The 19532-nt window shown below is 37.9% G+C and overlaps 1 protein-coding gene across 5 annotated transcripts in view; it reads left to right on the top strand.

The window, feature by feature from the left end:
* Nucleotides 1–19532, top strand: part of FAM13A (family with sequence similarity 13 member A) — a 317773-nt gene that overhangs the window by 225543 nt on the left and 72698 nt on the right. For 2 of the 5 annotated variants that reach the window (XM_058547501.1, XM_058547498.1), the window contains exon 8: nt 12922–12963. The exons of the other annotated variants lie outside the window; for them this stretch is intronic. In XM_058547501.1, coding sequence (XP_058403484.1) covers nt 12922–12963 — 42 coding nt within the window. The remainder of the gene's footprint in view (nt 1–12921; nt 12964–19532) is intronic. 5 annotated transcript variants of the gene reach the window in all.

Below are 19532 nucleotides of genomic sequence, written 5' to 3'. Positions count from 1 at the left end.
TCTTAGCATATTGTGAAAATATGTAGAAGATAAATTTGTTTCTGCTCATCTGTAACTCAGATAAGAATAACAGATGAGGCTGAAGGCTAAGACTGAAATAAAATACTTTGGTTCCCTTTAATTCTATCTGTTTATTACTTAATGTAATTTGTAGACTTTCCAGGATGGAGTTGACTATTTAGAAACTCATGATCTTTAGGAGAAAACTGCAGAGGCTGAATGTTTAAAATGTGACCTTCTGTAAGGTGAACTCAGCTCTTACAGTTCACTTCAAATGGCTTAAATTAAAGATGGGATCTTATTGCATATCTATTGAGATGGTTAAATTGCCCTAAATATTTTTAAAGACACTAAGATATTTACATGTACTTCTTATACTTAATGATAAAACTCAACACACTGTATAGCATTGTATGGATATTCTTGCCATCTGAAAAAGGTCCCCAAAAGAAGAAAAATAATATTGCAAATAAGTGGAGAAACTATGCTAAATTAAGAATTTAAATAAAAGTTTTCTCAGGTGACTAAATTTAGTCACCTTCTGTCAGTAACGAGATCATATGTTTTGTCAGATTCCAGGGTTTACTTATACCTCAGGATCTTTGCATGAGTTGTATTCCATTGGATTTTTTTCCTTAGGTATTTGGATCTGTAGGTAAGGATCTCTATTTTATGAATAGAAAGACTTCAATAGGCTAAGAAACAAAGTCTTAACTTTGTGTCTTATGTCTATGACAAAACTCTTAGCATTCATAGCAGTAATTTGATTTGCTAGATTAACTTTCCAATAGCCGCTAACTCAATTTATATCCACAAAGAATAATGATTGAGGATGAAGTTAATAGCGCTAATGATTAATTTAGATTCCTTTGATTTTAATGCATTGGCATCTGCTTTCACGTGTTAGCATCCTATTCTTTCCTTGCCTTATTTACGAAAATGGGAAACTGATATTAATAATGTCTATGTAATTCTCTTTTTCATTGCTTCATCTAGCAACTTATGATATTCAATATGTTACTGGACATTTATTTTATGATGGTGAAATACATTGTAATTCCAAATTCCAGTGGCTCTTATAAGAAGAATTATAGCAACGGCGTTAATGAACATGTGTTAGTGATCCAGCGTGGGAAATTTTCACTGAAACTTCTTATCAGCAGAATTTATCTGGTCTTTCTAACTATTGGTCTTTAGAATATCCTGTTGCAAACAAGTAAATGTTGCTAACGGGGGGTCATATGGGAGTTAACCAGGGACCACGCCAGGTAACGGTGGTCGTGCTTGTGCATCTCCTGTGCGGTGTTAGAGAGCCCTCTACTGCTTGTGGTGGTGACACCTTCAGTTCATGTATCCATTAACTCATAGGATTCCTAACTTGTTGGCATTTTGATAGACTCGTTGCACTCCCCCTTCCTCTTCCACAAACACAGCTTAAGAGGGAATTAAAAGCTGCCTCACTTCAAATCTGGGTTAACCCTTAGGGGCTATGTATCTGAACTTAGACTTCATCACCAATATGGTGTATGTTTGGTGGTAACCAGAAGTCATTGAGAACAAATAAGATCTCTGTGGGCTCTACTCTTACATGATAGTTGCAGTACCTCTGGAGTCTAGATATTTGCTAATTACTCCAACTTAAGAAGTTAGTATGAACTAAGGTGAGGATATTTTTAAATTTTACAGAGATCACCCTGTCTAAACCATTGAAAAAATAAAGGTGTTAGGTATTCAGCACAAAACAGTGGGGAAAGCAGTGGAAAGGTAGTCAGCTTGCCATCAGAAAACGTATCCAGACGCTGACAGCTAGCTAGCCCTGTGAATTTGGTCATTTTCCTCATTCATGAAATGGGCTGATACCACCTGACATACTTACATATGGGGGAAATTTTGAAGTTAAAGAATATGATAGTTCTTTGTAAATGGTAAAACTACTCAGATGTAAAGGGTAGCATATGGCTTTTCTTTTGGTTTTGTTATCCTCATACTTGCAATACCTTTCAATTCCTTGAATGCCAGAGTGCTTAACACAATTAAGGAGATGCTCTATCATTGCGTTCCATTTCGTTGGATGAATACTGGAAAGTGACGTGTGGGAAGTGTCATTGAAAATACCATGGAATCAAATTTCTTTAAACTCTCAAAACATTTTACCCTATTTTTTTCCTGTAATCCTTATATACTTATGTGACCATCAGAATGAATTGCCAAAGAAATAGTTTGTACTATACAAAACCTTTTAAAAGCACTATTTATTCTTCCCTTGAGAAGAACCAGATGTAACTTCTTTTGGTAATAGCTTTATTGAGATATAATTCTCATACCATGCAATTCACCTACTTAAAGTGTACAATTCAATGATTTTTAGTATACTCACAAGGTTGTTCAACCATTGCTATAATCAATTTTAGAATATTTTCATCACCCAAAAAGAAACCCTGTACTCTTTAGCAATCAACCCCTACTATGGACTGAATGTTTGTTTCCCCCTAAAATCCTATGTTGATGCTCTGATCCCCAGCGTGATGGTATTTGGAGGTGGGACCTTTGGGAGGTAATTAGGTTTGGATGAGGTCATGATAGGATTGGTGCCCTTATAAGGACATGAAGGGACCAGATCGTGCTCTCCCCATTCCCCCAACCCCACCCCAACTATGTGGGGACACAGCAAGAAGGTAGCTGTCTGCAAGCCAGGGAGAGCTCTCACCAGAACCTGACCATGCTGACACCCTGATCTCAGACTTCCAATCTTTAAAACTGTGAGGAATAAATGTTTCTGTTGTTTGAACCACCCAATCTGTGGTATCTTGTTATAGCAGCCCAAACTGACTGCAGCCACCCTCAATGCCCCATCCCGGCTCTAGGCGACCACTAATCTACTTTCCGTCTCTATAGATGTGCCTCTTCGGGACACTACATCATAACCCTTGCACAGATCATCACTAAGCCAGATGTGGAAATTGATTTTAGTTCTTGCATAAGAAAGACATGTTAATGGCAAATAGTGGGGACGGGGTAGTAAAAACATCAATCAATAAATAAATAATAGTAGAAAGCCCTAGAAGTTGATTTTTAAAATTAAGGTGTCTAAATGAAGAAATAAAAATCCTGGGTCAGGGGGAGAGGGGAGAGACGCAGGATACATTTTATAAAACTTTTAAGATTTGGGGTCAGGAAACATGCATGGTATCTTCTCATCAAGTATAAGAATAAAAGTCAGAAAACTTGAACTTAATAGAAATAAAAACCAAGAACTGAACTGCCTTTCTCAGATCATATTGAATGGAACTAAAACGCTAGAAAAAGTTAAGAAGGGTTTAGAAAAAGCTTAGGATGATATATCAGTATTTTGCTCTCAGCAAAATGATGATGGAAAGAAATGTTAACTTCATTGTCTAGGTTAGAATAGCTCCTAAAACTAAAATTAGGAACCAGAAGCCAGCCAGAGGAGACCACTGATATACTGTGTCGTATTTTTATAAGTGACTCTCCTTCACTTTCAACTCCTTGACTTAGCAGCAAAAACTCCAGCGCCTGCCCCTCTCTCGGGTCACCAAGTGCCACTGCCGGGCTCCTACCTGTTGTGTCCACAGTGCTGAGCGCCCGGCAGTGTCTCCTCATGCGTTCTCACACGTTCTCTTGTCTTTGTTGAAGAGTTCTTCTCCCGTCCATTATCTTCTCCTAATAATGCCTCTGTGACCCTCAGAATTCACCCCAGTGTCACTCACATCACCTAACCTCCCCTAACCTGCCAGACTGCGTGCTGCTTCTCAGTGTAAGGGCTGGAGCCCTGGCTTCAACAGCCCTGCATTTGAATCTTGGCGCTGCCTGGATCTGTGGCCTTCAGCCAATTAATTGACCTTTCTAAGACTCGTTTTTCTTATCTGAAAGATCTGGTTAGTAATACCTCCTTCCACGGGTGTCTTTGAGGATTGAATGAGAAAATTTTTAGGAAACTCTTAGTCCAAAGCCTGGCTCATTTGGTGAGCCCTCAATGTATGGTAGCTGAGTGTCTCTTTTTCATAAGAGTTATTAAATTTCAAGTTTCTGTTTCTCCCTGGCTATGAATTCTGTGAGGGTTGGGACCATATCTTATTAGCCTGGGTATCTCCAGCATCTGTCATAGGCTGTGATAAGTAGTAGACACTCAAGAAATGCTGAGTGAGCATTTGCACGTGGTTACGGAAGCTCGCAAAGCCCAACGTAGGCAGACATCAAGCCTTCATACACTCACCAGGTGCTCATCATCCTCAAAACCAACATAAAATGGTGACTTGTGGAAACAAGTCCTTAACTTACTTCTCTGTGCAGAGCCCTCCCCTGGCAGAGGGAGGGTTCGTGGGCGGAGGGCGATGGGGTAACTTGCATTGCTTTCTGCACATTTTTGTCTCCTTCAAGAAATCCACATTCAGAATTAACAGTTCTGGAAATTACATATCTTTTAAATAAAAACTATATTAACAAACCTTTAAGAATATTATAAAAAAAGATGATTATTGAAATTAGGAAGAATAATTTACTCTTTCCTTCTTTCCTTCTGCAGGTATCCCCATATTCTTTTGGTTTTCTTTCAGTAACTAAAGATTAGAAAATATTTTAACTTGTTTACTAATGTTCTAAAAATATTTTCTCAACTAATATCAACCCCCCCTAAAATAAAGTTACTGTATTTTACATTCTAAATTACTGCCTCCCTAAGGCAATCTTTACATGTCTATAGTAATGATAAACATCACTTTTCTGACCAAGAATCTCAGAGACAAATGAAAGCTTCCAGCTGCCTTGAGAATTGTTCTGTGACTAAACCAAAAATTTCTTTAAGCCCCAAACAACCTTTGGGTTTGCAGTGAGGTGAAGTAATTTTCTCTTCCTGCTCTCCAGCCAGAACAAACAGATACAGTGTGTGGCAAGGCCATGTTCAAACATTCCCTTGCCTGAACATATCCTTTTCTGGGTTCACTGTACAGCACAGAAAGTACAGCGTTTACATTACTGGCATGATGGCAGAACTCCCACCTCTAATTGTGCAGTCAGAAAAGAAATTATTTAAGTAAGAATGGGAGAAAACCTACGGCATAGTTGCAATCTCATTAAGTTTTGAATAGAAGGGAACAAGATAACTTAAAGTAATCAACATATAGATATCTGAGAATGCTTCTACTGGCAGAATTAATTTTACAAACTGTATGTTTTCAGAATATTTCCTAGGACAGTACTTTTAGCACTCAGCCGAGTCTTAATGATTTACTGGGCACCTAGAGTGTTCTAGGTACCTTGCTAGGTGCTAGGGGTACAAAGATAAAGACAAATCCAGGAAGCGAAGCCAGCGTCTGAACTCACGAATTTCCGTGTGGTGTGCTAAGCACTCACTTATAGCTGTGAACAGAGTGTCTCAGAGTCTGGAGGAAGAAGCAGCTCCCTCTCCAGGGTGCTGGAGATGGCTTCCTGGATTAGATGACACTTGAGCTGAGAGATGAAGTATTTACCAGGCAGAGAGAGGTGGAGGAAGCATTTAAGCGAGAGGGAACAGCATGTACAAATGGGGAGCATTACGAAAGTGTGGTGAGAGGTCTACACAGGTATCCTGGACTTAGGTTGGGAGGAACCTTTGTGCCAGGTTTAGTCATTTGGATTTTACCCCAAAGGCATTGGGGAAGCAGGAGAGGCTTTTAAGGTAAGAGGATGAATCTGGTGGGTGTATTAAGGATAAACTGGTGTGGGTGGCAGGGAAAGAGAGTATTCCCCCTGTGAAAGACCAACTCCGTGAAATGGAAAGGACAGATTAGATTCAAGAGACTTGTCTTTTTTTTTTTTTGAGATAGAATCAATACAATTGGTGATTGACCAAATGTGGGTCTAATAGAGAAACTTCTTTAAGGAGAGCTGTTGGCTTGTTAACATGACTGAAATATTATAACAGGAATGAGAATTCCATTCTGTGACTTCTAATCATGTCTCCAGCCAGGACCCCCTGTGAAGGGCAGTGTGAGCCTCCTAGTGTGTCAGTCAATCAGCAGGTAGTTATGGTTCACTTTTGACCTTCTAACTGTGTGGAGAGATGCAAAAGAAGTAGAAGATAAAGCAACCCCACCCTTCCCTGCTTAGAACCTTTACTCCTCTTCCCCCACATGCATACATCAATTTCTTAGAGGTTGAAAGCTATTAATCAGACAGGCATCGAGAGATCGAACTAGCTGGGTGGATGGGATTGAACTAGAACGAGGCGTTCCTTAGTTCCTTCCAAGTATAATAGTTCTTTGAATTAAAAGACTGAATGCAGGTGATAAAGAATGCCATAAAGTAAGGAGGAATCCAGAGGGACCATGTGTCCCTGAATCTCATTCTTGACACCATTCTCTGGTACAACCAGGAAAAGAATATTTGAAAGAGATTTGGAAACACTCTATCAGCATCCCCATGGCCTTCCAGAACCATGTTCTCATGCCCACTGCTAGGCATATCTGGACCTGCTTCCTCTCTGTGATTTTCTCTGCTATCCAGACTCAACAAAATCTGTACTTCTTTGGCCCAGAGCTGATTCTTTCAGTGGGACAGAGAAGGAAAGAGTGTTTTCTCTGAGTCTCGTGGAAACATAATCTTAATTCAGCAACATTCATTGAGTGTGCATTATATACATCAAGCAAGGTAGAGGCCTGGAAATCTAATCCCATGTCAGTATGGGAAATCAATTCTAGTGATAGCATCCCTACAAATGAACTTTCAGAGCACAACCTTTTTGTAAGATGGAAACACCTTCATTAGGCAGGTTCTTATTTCTGAATTTGGGGGAAAAAAAATTTAGTAGATGTATTAGTGTCCTTGGGCTGCTATAACAAAGTACCACAAATGGGGTGGCTTAGAACAGCAGAAACTGATTGTCTTACCATTCTGGAGGCCAGAAGTCCCAAATCAACATGTTGTCAGAGCCATGTTCCCTCTGAAGGTGCTGGAGAATGATCTGTTCCAGGCCTCTCTCCTAGCTTCTGGTAGTTCCTTGGGTCGTGACAGCACAACTCTAATCTTCACATGGCATTCTTCCTGTGTGCATGTCTGTCTCTAGGTCCAAATTGCCCCTTTTTATAAGGATTCCAGTCACATTGAATTAGAGCCCACTCTAATGACTTCATTTTAACTTGATCACCTCAGTAAAGACCCTATTTCCAAATAAGGTCACATTCTGAGGTTCTGAGGGTTAGGGCTCCAATATATCTTCTTGAGAGGGCACAATTCAACCTCTAACAATATATATCAATTTTCCACTTAGCGATCGAGAAAATGGTAGAAATTTCCTATATTATTGAGAAAAAAGTTCTAAATTTTTGGAAGTCTTTTTGTTTTGTCTGTTTGTTTGTTTTGCCTCCAAAATAATACCTCTTAGTGTTGGCTAAAAATTCATGTCCTGTGAATATTAACATCCTCAGCTCTTTGCATTGACCCTTTGGTTGAGAAAATCTATTTGCTCTGGAACGTCAATGATTTGTTTTTATTTCTATTGGCCAGGTGTTGCATTCGAGTCACAACATACAAATAATAAAACTGTGAACAAAGCTGCTTGGGTTTACAGTGAAGAAGTATACATATATCTACAAAAATATCTCCCCCAAATTACAGCTACCAACACTTCGCTACGAACTGATCTGAAAACTTTTACATTTATTTTCCAAAAAGAATAGGGAGATTGTTTTTTTCCGTGAACCTGAATGGGTTCAAACCAAAAATCTAAGCAGCAGAACACCAGTTACTCCATCCTCCGCAACTGGAGTGGGGCATGGTTAATGCCTGAGACTGTGGACGAATCACAAATGCTTGAGTAAGCGTGGCACTTTATGTTTTGCAGAGGAAGGAAGGAAAGAAAATGTGTTAACTTCACTCACCTCATCATCCTCTAAGAAAGTTCATCCCCTTAGCACATTCTGTTGCAACATGAGGAAAAAATCTAAATTCCAGAAAAAATGTTTACTTAATACTTTTAATTTTATCCTTTCACTTGTCCCTCACTTCCTCTCTCTCTTTTGCTCTTTGTTTTTTTCTTAAGCCGCCATAGATGGTTTTCCTAGTTTTTTCAATGAATGGATCCTAATCCTTAGCGTTTACCTATTTTTCTGTACTTTTCAGTACTCAAGGAACACTTACAAACTATTTCTTCTAGCTCAAATCCCTTGAAAATGTAGCTAAATATGCTGATTATGTTAATTTTTTTGGTAGCCAGCCACATTAACCAATTAGAAAGTTGGACTAATTGGAACGTTTATCAGGACAGTTCAAAGGGAATTGAATGGAATGGTGGTTTGATCCGGTAATTGAAGGTCCATTCTGAATACTTCACTCTGGGAATTCTCCCAACAGTATTGTTTTTTTCTTAGACATAGACAAGGCCGTGCTTTTTGTGATTTCAATTAGCTTGCTATGTAATTAAATTGATAGGCGTTGCATTCTGTGGCTTCAGTTTAGAAATTAGCGCGGCTCATGGAGAGGTTGTCAGTCTAGGTGTCATTCATTTATGTGCATTTACGAATGTTGAGCCGTATGAAAAAATAAGTTAGATAGGGTCCTGCTCGCTATAACCCTAATATCTATGTTGCCCCTCTCAGTGGTAGCTTCTTAGATTTGGACTATTACTTGGGTCTATTTGATAAATATTCTTCCCACAGCCAGTTGTTTTGAGGGAATATAAATATAACACCACATGTCGGAGGACATTAAGCAGCCTGATTGCCTGACATACATGAGGTGATGAGGCAATCTCTCAATGTATGTTTGAATTAAAAAAAAAGGGAAGATAATTGGCTGCTTAAGCTTGGCCGTTATTCAGAGTCAGCAAACAGGAAATAATTAAAACATGGGGTTTATGCTTGTATCCAAGGAGGAAATTGAATGAATTCCAAGTTGTTACAATTTGTCATTGGCTTAATTTCATGACACACACTCCCTTTTTCATTCACAGTACATGTGCTTATTTTAAAAAACTAAAAGTGAATCAGAATTCTCAATTTAAAATTTAGGCAAAAATTCATGACTCATTTAATATCATTGGACATGCCTGCGACTGACACAAACCAGGCACAGGCATAAGTACCCTCTCTACATAGATGCCTGGGGGCTTCGTAATAGTGCCATATCCATTTTGCACAGATGTAGAAATGGTGATCTTTTCAAATGTTTTGCATTTGGATGTATAAATTTTGTGGAAAAGTTTATTTTCTCAATTCTACTTGGAATAATTGTCCTTGGCCATTTTTCTTTAAAATGGCCTAATCAGTGCATTAAATTGCTTTTTAGAATTAATTGATTTAATCAACTTAAAATCAACGCTTTAGCTGTTTTAGAATTTGCACTTTTGGGAAGATTACATTACCAAACCCCAGGCAAGGGTAATTTTATGAAAGGGAAAAGAGAAATATGCTAATTAAAGATCAAAATTGATTTATTTATCCTCATTTTCTTTTCAAATTATATTGTTGTTCTTGGGTATGGTGCGTGGATTGCTGCCCTGTTGACTACTGCTGATTGAGTAAATCTAATAGTGAGTTGGTTTCATTTTATTTAAATCGCTTACATTTTCTTTTCTTTTCTTTTTTTGCTGAGGAAGATTGGCCCTGAGCTAACATCCATGCCCATCTTCCTCAACGTTATATGGAATGCCGCCACAGCATGGCTTGACAAGCAGTGCATTGGTGTGCGCCAAGGATCCGAACCTGCGAACCCCGGGCCGCCGCAGTGGAGCGCGTGCACTTAACTGCTTGCGCCACTGGGCTGGCCCCACGTTTTCTTTTTTGGAACACTTAAAACAGTTCAGAATTCAGGGACATATCCAAATTAGGAATTCTGATTTTTGTCTTTCATTGACAAATTTACTTTGTGCAAACGCAGCCTGAAAAATATTTGCTTATGACTAAAAACTTGTGTTTCTATCAAGAGACATTCTTGACATACTGCCAGTACATTTTAATAAATTAATCACTTTGTATGTGCTATCAGGCATGAGGCATTGTGAATGGACTTTGACTGAGGTCGCTGTAGAGTTGCAATAATCAGAAGCATGACACAGAGCTTATAATGTCCACGAGATCTTGTTGAGGGCTACAAGAATGCAGACTGGCCATCACATGAATTTTCTTCACTCACCTATTCATCCCACCATATTTTGATAGGTTGAAATTGAAGGGAAGAGAGTAAACAACAAAAATGGCGTAACACGTAATAAAATGATTTACACATCACTGGCTGTGTGACCTGGATAAGTTACGTGCCCACTCTGAGCCTGCTTTCCTCAAGTGTGGGGCAAGTACCAGGGAAAATTTTTGTGAGGATTTGCACGAGGCAGTTAACATAGAGCACCTAGTAGTACCTAGCTGATGAATACATGTGTGAGGGAGAGGAAGGTATAAAGGAAGAAAGGATGGATTGATTTTGATTGCCTGTGTTGCTACAAAGAAATGTAGCACACACACAAAAATCATTAGCCAAAACACGTGAACAGCTGTGTTCAGAACCCTGCACCATCTAAATCATCTCCCTACAGCAGTTCTAAGTTTTAAGAAAACCAACCATATTGCTAATTGAATGTTCAATAAAGTACCCTTGTTAATTTTCATTATAATTCGTTAAGTGTTAGAGTTAAGGATCTGTTCTGGGTAAAAAAAAGTATTTAATACAGTGCCCATTTTATAACATATGGAGGCAATTTTCCTGTGATAACAAAATCATTATAGGTTTTTAGTTGCATCCTTTTTGCATAGTGTTGGTTATAATTAGCACTTTTTGACACTGAGTCCTTGATTAGGTAACAAATCCAATTCCAACATTTTTGTGTGTATGTGTGTGTGAGGAAGATCAGCCTTGAGCTAACATCCATGCCAATCCTCCTCTTTTTGCTGAGGAAGACTGGCCCTGAGCTAACATCCATGCCCATCTTCCTCTACTTTATATGGGACGCTGCCACAGCATGGCCTGACAAGCGGTGCATGGGTGCACGCCCAGGATCCAAACCCGAGTCTCCAGCAGTGGAGCGCACGCACTTAACTGCTACGCCATGGGGCCAGCCCCCAATTCTAACATTTTTATAACTTAACTGTTTTCAAGGACTATTTTGAAGTCCAGTGTGTAAGCTCCTTGTATCAGTTTGGCTTGAAGTAGTCATGTCCTGTAACAGCACTGCTCCAGGTGGTTTCTTCCCAAGACGTCGTCGCCTCTAACTCTTCAGCTCTGCAACCCAACTCTACAAACTTTGCCCTCAGCCCGTCCACATTGGAGTCGATAGTAAAGCTGATCCATCACTTACCCTTCACTTGGGAAGAACTAGCACAATCAGTTACAAACATTAAAATCTTTGGCAACGTAAACATTAGAACAGCTAAGCCGTATTGAGATTGGAAACCAAAATCTTGAGAGAATGAAAAATAGTATGTCATATTTTATGTGCCATCTTCCAACTAAAATGTTGAGACCTTTTCAACTTTCAGGACAGATTTGTGTGTGTGTGTGTATGTGTGTGTGTGTGCGTGCGTGCATTATAACTTGGTAATAAGATTTTGGTGATTGCCAGTGTAATATTACCAATTGAAGCAAACTTTTCTCTTTTCATCAATGATGCTTAAGAAGATAAAAAATAAGCCAAAAAGGAAAGAGAGAGAAAGAATGCTTAAGTTAAGTTGCTTCCTCAAAGGTGGTGTACAAGATTAATCATACGAGTCCAAAAAGAAAATGTTAGAGCTTCTTTCTAATTTTATCTAATACTTTACTTTTTTACTTTTGTCTCTTTAATGATGCACATAATCTGATAGATACTTAGTCATATATTGAGGGGAGTGGCTGCTTAAAAGCAAATTTTATACAAGTGCATAATCAAAAATGTTCAAAGACCACTCCAGGAGACACTAAGGGGGAGAGACTCATTCTTCGTTTTGAGGTCATTTCTCAGAAGAAAAAAACATATTAAAGAAAGGAAAAAATATTTTATTGTAATATATGTTTTACATTTTTTAAATTAAATATTTTTATATTAAGCTTCATATTGCATCTGTGTTGTTCAAGGAATTTAACCTATTTTTTCAATTTTGTTTATGTCCTTTTGTGTTGTCCACACTCGTTAATACCTAGAGTAACTACAGAAGACAGAGCATGAGCGTTGCTTACTGACATGCTTTTCATTGCTAGGGTGTCATTCCTGAAGTGGCTCTCACTTAACAGGAATATTCTTTGGCTGTTTCTTACTTTCATCATCGTGTTAATGAGCTGTAATTAGCTTTATTGAGATAACTGAGGGATGTAATCACTTTAAGGATTTATGTGTAATGTATGAATACTTAGATTGGGCTTGTAGAATGAGGTTGTCAAAAGCTTCCTCTTGAAAGTGTGATGTGAATTACTTTTGCCTTAGGCTAATCTTGAAAGAAACCTCTCTCTATTTTTTTTTTTTGTGAGGAAGATCAGCCCTGAGCTAACATCCATGCCAATCCTCCTCTTTTTTTTTTGTGCTGAGAAAGGCCGGCCCTGAGCTAACATCTATTGCCAATCCTCCTCCTTTTTTTTTTTCCTTTTTCTCCCCAAAGCCCCAGTAGATAGTTGTATGCCATAGTTGCACATCCTTCTAGTTGCTGTATGTGGGATACCACCTCAGCATTGCCGGACAAGCAGCGCGTTGGTGCGTGCCCAGGATCTAAACCCAGGCCACCAGTATCAGAGTGCGAGCACTTAACCGCTAAGCCACGGGCCGGCCCCGAAAGAAACCTCTCTCGATGGTCTTCTTGAAGTAGTAATTGGCCTTGGCTAGGTCCAATGTAGAGAGTATTTTACTAACTTTACTCATTAGATCAGCTCTAATGTGTCAAAACAAAATTTGTGACGGGTAGGACAGAGTTTTATAAAATTGACATAATATTAACAGAAATTATATTAATTTAAAATTTATTTTCCTTTTAGTTTGCAGGAAGATGAAAGACCTATGTCACCTTTCTATTTGAGGTATTTATTTGATTTTGGTTGGTCTGTTACAGGGAATGGAGGAGGGTTAAGGCTTCTTTGGATTTATTTGCCCATATTAATTCTTTTCAGCAGAATATTCTACACTGTGGCCAGACTAACCTTATTGGAGCTTTTCACCGTATTGTCCATGCTGTATTTTTCTTCTCTTTGGTTTAAGAAATCTTAAAACAAATTTTAATATAGTTGAAAAGACTAAAATAAGATTTGTTTAAATTCAGAAATGTCAGGGTAGGCATTTTAATTTCAAAAACTGCCCGATGATTAGGCTGTCACCTAGATTTAAAAATCTCTATTCTGTACATCTGTACAGATGGGGGACGGTTGTGAGCACACACTCACTTTCTTGGGTTATGTTAGATCTTTTTCTATATAGTAGGGCAGGGTGAAACCAAATATTCGGCAAGTTCGTGGAGTTCAGGATTATTTTCTGAAGTTTATAAATCAAGAATAACAACTATTAAAACACCTAAGTTTACAGAATTCAAAGTAGATATTAGACGAAATCTCTTCTCTCCAGATTAAAAAGTTGCTATATTGATGTGATTTTCAATGAAACCATTTGACTTATGTGTAACCTAAAACCAAGTTTTTCTTACTTATTACGTTTCTTTCCTCATTACTTACCCATTTCAAAGGCTTAGAAAATATTTTTGAAGATAATATGACCATATAAATTAAAGTTAAAATTGCTGAAGTTTTTAAAAGATTTTTCCTCAATTTTGAAATCTTTTTTAAAAGAAATGTCAGGGTATATGATACATTGTTTGTTTGTTTTTGAATCTGATTTGTTGCAGTAGTCCCAGAGTTAGATTTAGACTTTAATATGAACCACCAATAGTTCAGAAATGTGTCATAGGACTTCAGGCTTAGCCAAGTAACTGCTTTTCAGAAATGTTCTGCCCTTTAGGGACTTGAAGCCTATTGCATAATCACTTGGTGGCAAAGAGAGGGAACATTTGAGGTTTCAGTTTGAGACAACATGGTGGTCCATTTGATTCATCCTGGTTTCCTGCCAACCAAATCAGCATATTCTGGTTCATAGGCTATCTCAACTGTGCAATTACTGTAAACACATGAGGATATTATTGCTGAGTACATGGTGACTCTGGTATTCATTATGTAAATATACACAGTAATATCAAATAAATGATTATCATATATTAATGGAAATTAAGTTTTACACAGTACAGCAGACTACAGCACTAGATCATGCCAACTAATGAGAACTATTAGTTCTCTGAAAGTCTTATTTTCATTACTCTGAGTAACATCAATCTATGTTTTGCATAGTATTGAATTTTTTTTTACCACTATTTTAAAAAGCAGATAGGGAAATGAGTTTGTAAGTCAAGTCCTCACAGACACATAATTGTGTTTTATAGTGTGATAATTTTTGCAATTACCTAGACTAATAATAATGTAGTCTTGAAAAAGAAATGCTGTACTTGGAAAATGAAAGTAAAAGAATGTAAATATAATTAATATATTTACTGAACTCTTGATAGAAGCTATTTGACCTTTCAATATTAAGAGTCAAAAAAATTAAATGTGGTAAAAATAGAAAAAAAAATTAATATGCATACTAGCCCACATTTATAGTAGAGGTAAAGTTGCAGAAAAAAGAAAAGTTACCAGGAGGCATTCTTTTCATATGAGAGTTTAAACTAAGTAGAGCTATTTCATGAATGCAAAAATAGTAATTATTTGGCCTGAAATTAAAATTTCAAATGTACTTTCTTTTTCTGAATAACATTATATTCAAATGTACTTTCTTTTTCTGAATTAACATTATGTGATAGTCTTAGAAATTAGGTAAGAATAGGTTGGTACAAGTTAATTTTTTGTGTTACCCACTTGACATGAAGCAGGGAAATCTATTGGTAAAACGTGAACCTATTTTTTTTTTTCAAATTATTTGCATGGCTGGTTTAAGATTGATTTTTCTTGGGTTATTCTAGCATACACAATTCAAGTAGAAGACAGAAAACACGATTATTAATTATGATTAATTCTAGATTTTTCAACTAGAAATATAACATGTCCAATGATAATTTAATTTATAAATTAGTGCACCTTTTTTTGCACTACCTCCAGTAAGAGCAAATGACTGCTTCAATGTTTTAAATAAATTTCTGTTGCTTCCTTGTTCCATTTCGTTCCCTCCCACTTGATTACTTAAGATCTCTTTAATGCAATGCTCAAAAAGGGGAGTTATTGCAAGGCTCGTGGATTTCAGAATGATTTGTTGACATGATGAAAAACTAAATTGGCTCTTTTAAATCCAAAATAATACTTACTCTGGCTTTGAAAAGTGACTGGTAAACTGGTAAAAGATATCATTTGCAAAATGATATCTTCCCTGAGTAGGAATGTGGGATATTGAATGCTGTATGTTGTATTTTGATAGTGTTGATTGGTCAGGTTTTTTCTGGGGGACTGGGGGCAAGGGGGGATGAAAGGCCCCATCAAGAGATGAGACAGTCAGCTGAGGTGGGTACTCACTAGTAGTAGATCCAGCCACAAGCAGCCAGCAGAGGGGATGGGCATGGGACAGCTAGTCAGTGGTGGGGTATTCAGTTTGGTGGTTTATTCTGAAAGGTCCAGCATGAGATAGAATGGCAAAACTCAGTGGCTACAAGCCTGGGAGTGGGCAGTCTTCAGGGAGATCAGATCAAAACAGAAAGAAGATAAGAGCAAAGCAGGGCTCCAGTCTCAGAGGAAGAATAATGATCCATAAAGGAACTCGGATACTGGAGATCCAACAGGCTTCCAGCTATTGGAGTGGAGACAAGGTGCATTATTTATAATGACAAGACAGTCTGTCTGGGTGGAGGGATAGAGATGGAGAGCATACAGAGAGGCTGCAGTGTACTAGTGGAGATTCCAGAACCTTCTTGTAGCTAGGGGAAGGGGAGTGGGATGCAAGAACAGGGAACCAGAGAGGCCATTTCAGTCTTTAGCTTGCTCCACTTTTCACCTTGTAGAATTTCAGTTTCTGTGATCGTGATTCTATGTTAACAGTCATGGCTGAACCACATGTTAGTCTGCTGTACATTTCAATTGGCTTCGATCCTTTCTGTAGTAAGGTAAGGCTGTTATAATAGGCACTCATATATTCTCCTTCTAGGTTCAATGTCTTCTGTGATAAGAACTCTGTCTTCTCTGATTTCACTACGTCTCCAGCCTAACCTAACTCACCACAGAGCCATTTGTCCTTTTTTGCAAAGGAAAGAAATGGTAGCTACAAATCGACACCTGCCTCCGTCCCATGTGGCAGGTTTATTGCAGCTCAAACAGTAGGTGTCCTTGTTCCCCAGATGCTCATTAGAGATTACCCACCGTGTTGAAGTGATTAAGGAAATGAAAGGGAAAGGCAGGTTATGCCAAACCCTTAGTGAGATTGCAGAAAATAAATGTGAACCTGTAAACTTACAGCGAAGAACATTCTTGGCCAGGATGTCCGTACCCTGGCTTCTTTCATAGTCTGGGTTGGAATCCCGGAAAAGGATCCGCTACCTTGATTGCTCAGATTAGCATCAAAGCAACTCGCTGTGGTGGTTGTTCTCTGCCACATTCGAACTGTTATTGTCTAAATTCCTTTTCCTGGCATCCAGTCAGATCTGGCTAGGGTCTGTTGCTAGTTCTGCTTCTGTTTGTCTGCATCTTCAGTGTGTGCAAGCCCGGGTTTTGATTTCTGGGATTGTTTCCACTGGACTGCTGTTCTTAATCTGCACGGTGTTCCTCTTCGTCTCTGCCTGCTCCCACCTGACCTTCACTACCTTCTGGTTCCCTATGACCCGGGTCAGATCCTGTCCTCCTCCCATCCTGTCAGACTTCAACCCTTGAATTCCTCCTTCTTTACGAGTTCCTGGATTATACATATAGCCTGTGTACCTGGAATCCCTCTTTGCCTGTGCTGTATCAAAATTCTAAATATGTGCTTTGGGGCCACATAACCTGTAACCAGTCTTCTTCACTGGGCACCTGGCCTCTGAATGGTGGCTCTTTGGTTCCTAATAATTGTCTTCTGTCATCTACACTGATCTTCCTCTGCTTTCTCTTTTTCATTTTATGCTCTGTTGAAACCCTGAAATTGACTGTCTTTATTAATTTCAGTCCAAGTTTTAATACTCACAGTGCAAATTAAAGCTAAATTACTGTTTTAGCAGATTTAGAATTGCTTAGGGTCAGTTTCAGTATTTCATATGTTTTCTAATTTTCCTGAATCAGGAACGTTAAATAGATTTATTTCTAAATTAGCTGTCTGGCCTACAAACTCATTCTTTAGGATTTTGCTAATTTTTTTCCCTATAACCTAGGAACCATCAATTTTATTAAAGTCTTTTAATTGTAGAATTTACATTGAAGAAAAAATTTAGCTTTGCATAAATTCAGATTGAAATATTACCTGACATTAGATGGGACCTGGCAATTATATCATACCACTCCTATCTTAATATGTAGAAAAATTCTTTCTAGATCATTTTTAGATAGCTTTTTGGGGATTACCTTTCCAAACAACTTGTGCTAGGATTTGTTGGTCATATTTCATTAAATTTGTAATGGTTTATTTTTCTCCTTAACCATACTGTATGTTTTCTAAATTATCATTTCAAGGTAAAAATCTCTCATTATCAGATGGGAGTGTTTGGAGAAGTGTAGCATTTAAGATATTATATTTGTTTGTAGGCCTGTTTCAGGCTACTGACTAACATGTGGAAGAAACAAGCGGGCTGTTTACTTAATTATCTACTTGATTTTTTCCCAGATGATAAAATCAGCTAGATATTTGGGTGTCTTTAGACACAAATAACTGTATATTAAAAATGTTTGCTTTCCTTGTCCTTTTTTACTGAAATTTTATTTCTAAACTGAGGAGGCATGTCACCTCTGCCTGTGGAGCTCGTTTTTTGGAGGAGCGGGAGGTGGTAAATATAAATAACATAAAATTTACCATTTAACCATTTTTAATTGTTTTTTAAATTGTGATAAGTACACGTAACATTTACCACCTTAACCATTTTTAAATGCGTTTCCACTAGTAATGCACAAGAGTCCAATTTCTCCACATCCTTGTTAACACTTGTTATTTTCTGGTTTTTGATAACACCATCTTTATGGTATGAAGTATGTGAAACTCTTTAAAGATGCTTTGGTCGCACTGGCCAAGATGGGGCCGGGTGTCCATATTTTCGAAAAGTGTCATAGGAGAGTCTTTCCAACAAATAGTGCTGGCAAAACTGGATATCCACATGCAAAAGCATGAATTTGGGCCCTTACCCAACACCATATACAAAAATTAACTCAAAATGATCCAAGACCTAAACGTAAGAGCTAAAATTATACTACTCTTAGAAGAAAACATCAGGCAAAAGCTACACGACATTGGATGTGGCAATGATTTCTTAGCTATGACACCAAAGGCACATGAAACAAAAGAAAAAGTAGACAAATTGGACTTATGAAAATTTAAAGATTTTGTGCATCAAAAAAAGACACTATCAACAGAGTAAAAAGGCAACCCATGGAATTGGGGAAAATATTTGCAAATCATAAATCTGATAAGAGATTAACATCCAGAATAGAGAACTCCTAAAACTCAACAACAACGGCAAAAGCAAAGCAACCCTATTAAAAAATGGGCAAAAAACTTGAATGGACATTTCTCCAAAGAAGACATACAAATGGCCAATAAGCACATGAAAAGATGCTTGACATCACTAAGCATCAGGGAAATGGAAATCAAAACTACAACGAGGTATCACCTCACACCCATGAGGATGGCTATCAAAATTAACGAAAATAACAAGTGTTGGCAAAGATGAAGAGAAATTGAAAGCAGGGTCCTGAAGAAGTATTTGTACACCCATGTTCCTGGCAGCATTATTTTTAATAGCCAAAAGGTAGAAGCAACCTAAGTGTCCATCAACAGATGACTGGATAAACAAAATACAGTATATACACACAACGGAGTATTATTCAGCCTTAAATAAGGAAGGAACTCCTGACACATGCACAATGTGGATGAACCTTGAGGACATTATGCTGAGTGAAATAGGCCAGTCACAAAAAGACAACTACTGTTTGATTCCACTTATATGAGATACCTAATGTAGTCAAATTTATAGAGACATAAAGTAGGATGGTGGTTTCCATGGCCAGGGAAAAAGGGGAGAATCAGGAGTTATTGTTTAATGGGTACAAAGTTTCAGTTTTACAAGATGAAAAGAGTTCTGGAGATGGAGGGTGGTGACGGTTGCACAGCAATGTGAACGTTCAGTTACGCATCGTTTAACGATGGGATTATGTTCTGAGAAATGCGGCATTAGGCAATTTCGTTGTTGTGTAAACATCATAGAGTATACTGAAGGGGAACAAATTTGCCACCCTAAAATGTATCTCTTTAACATGAGGATTATTTTAGGCTGATTATTTTTAAGAAATAAAAGACTCAGAAAGTTTTTCTTGTTACATCATCCTTTACTACCTAAAAGAATTCAGATTAGAAAACCTATGTCAGAAAGCGAGTAATCACCTTAGCATAACGT

This window comes from Diceros bicornis, chromosome 8, assembly GCF_020826845.1.
Source record: "Diceros bicornis minor isolate mBicDic1 chromosome 8, mDicBic1.mat.cur, whole genome shotgun sequence".
NCBI lineage: Eukaryota > Metazoa > Chordata > Mammalia > Perissodactyla > Rhinocerotidae > Diceros > Diceros bicornis.
Note: the sequence above shows the minus strand (reverse complement) of the source record. Positions and strands in the feature narration are given on the sequence as shown.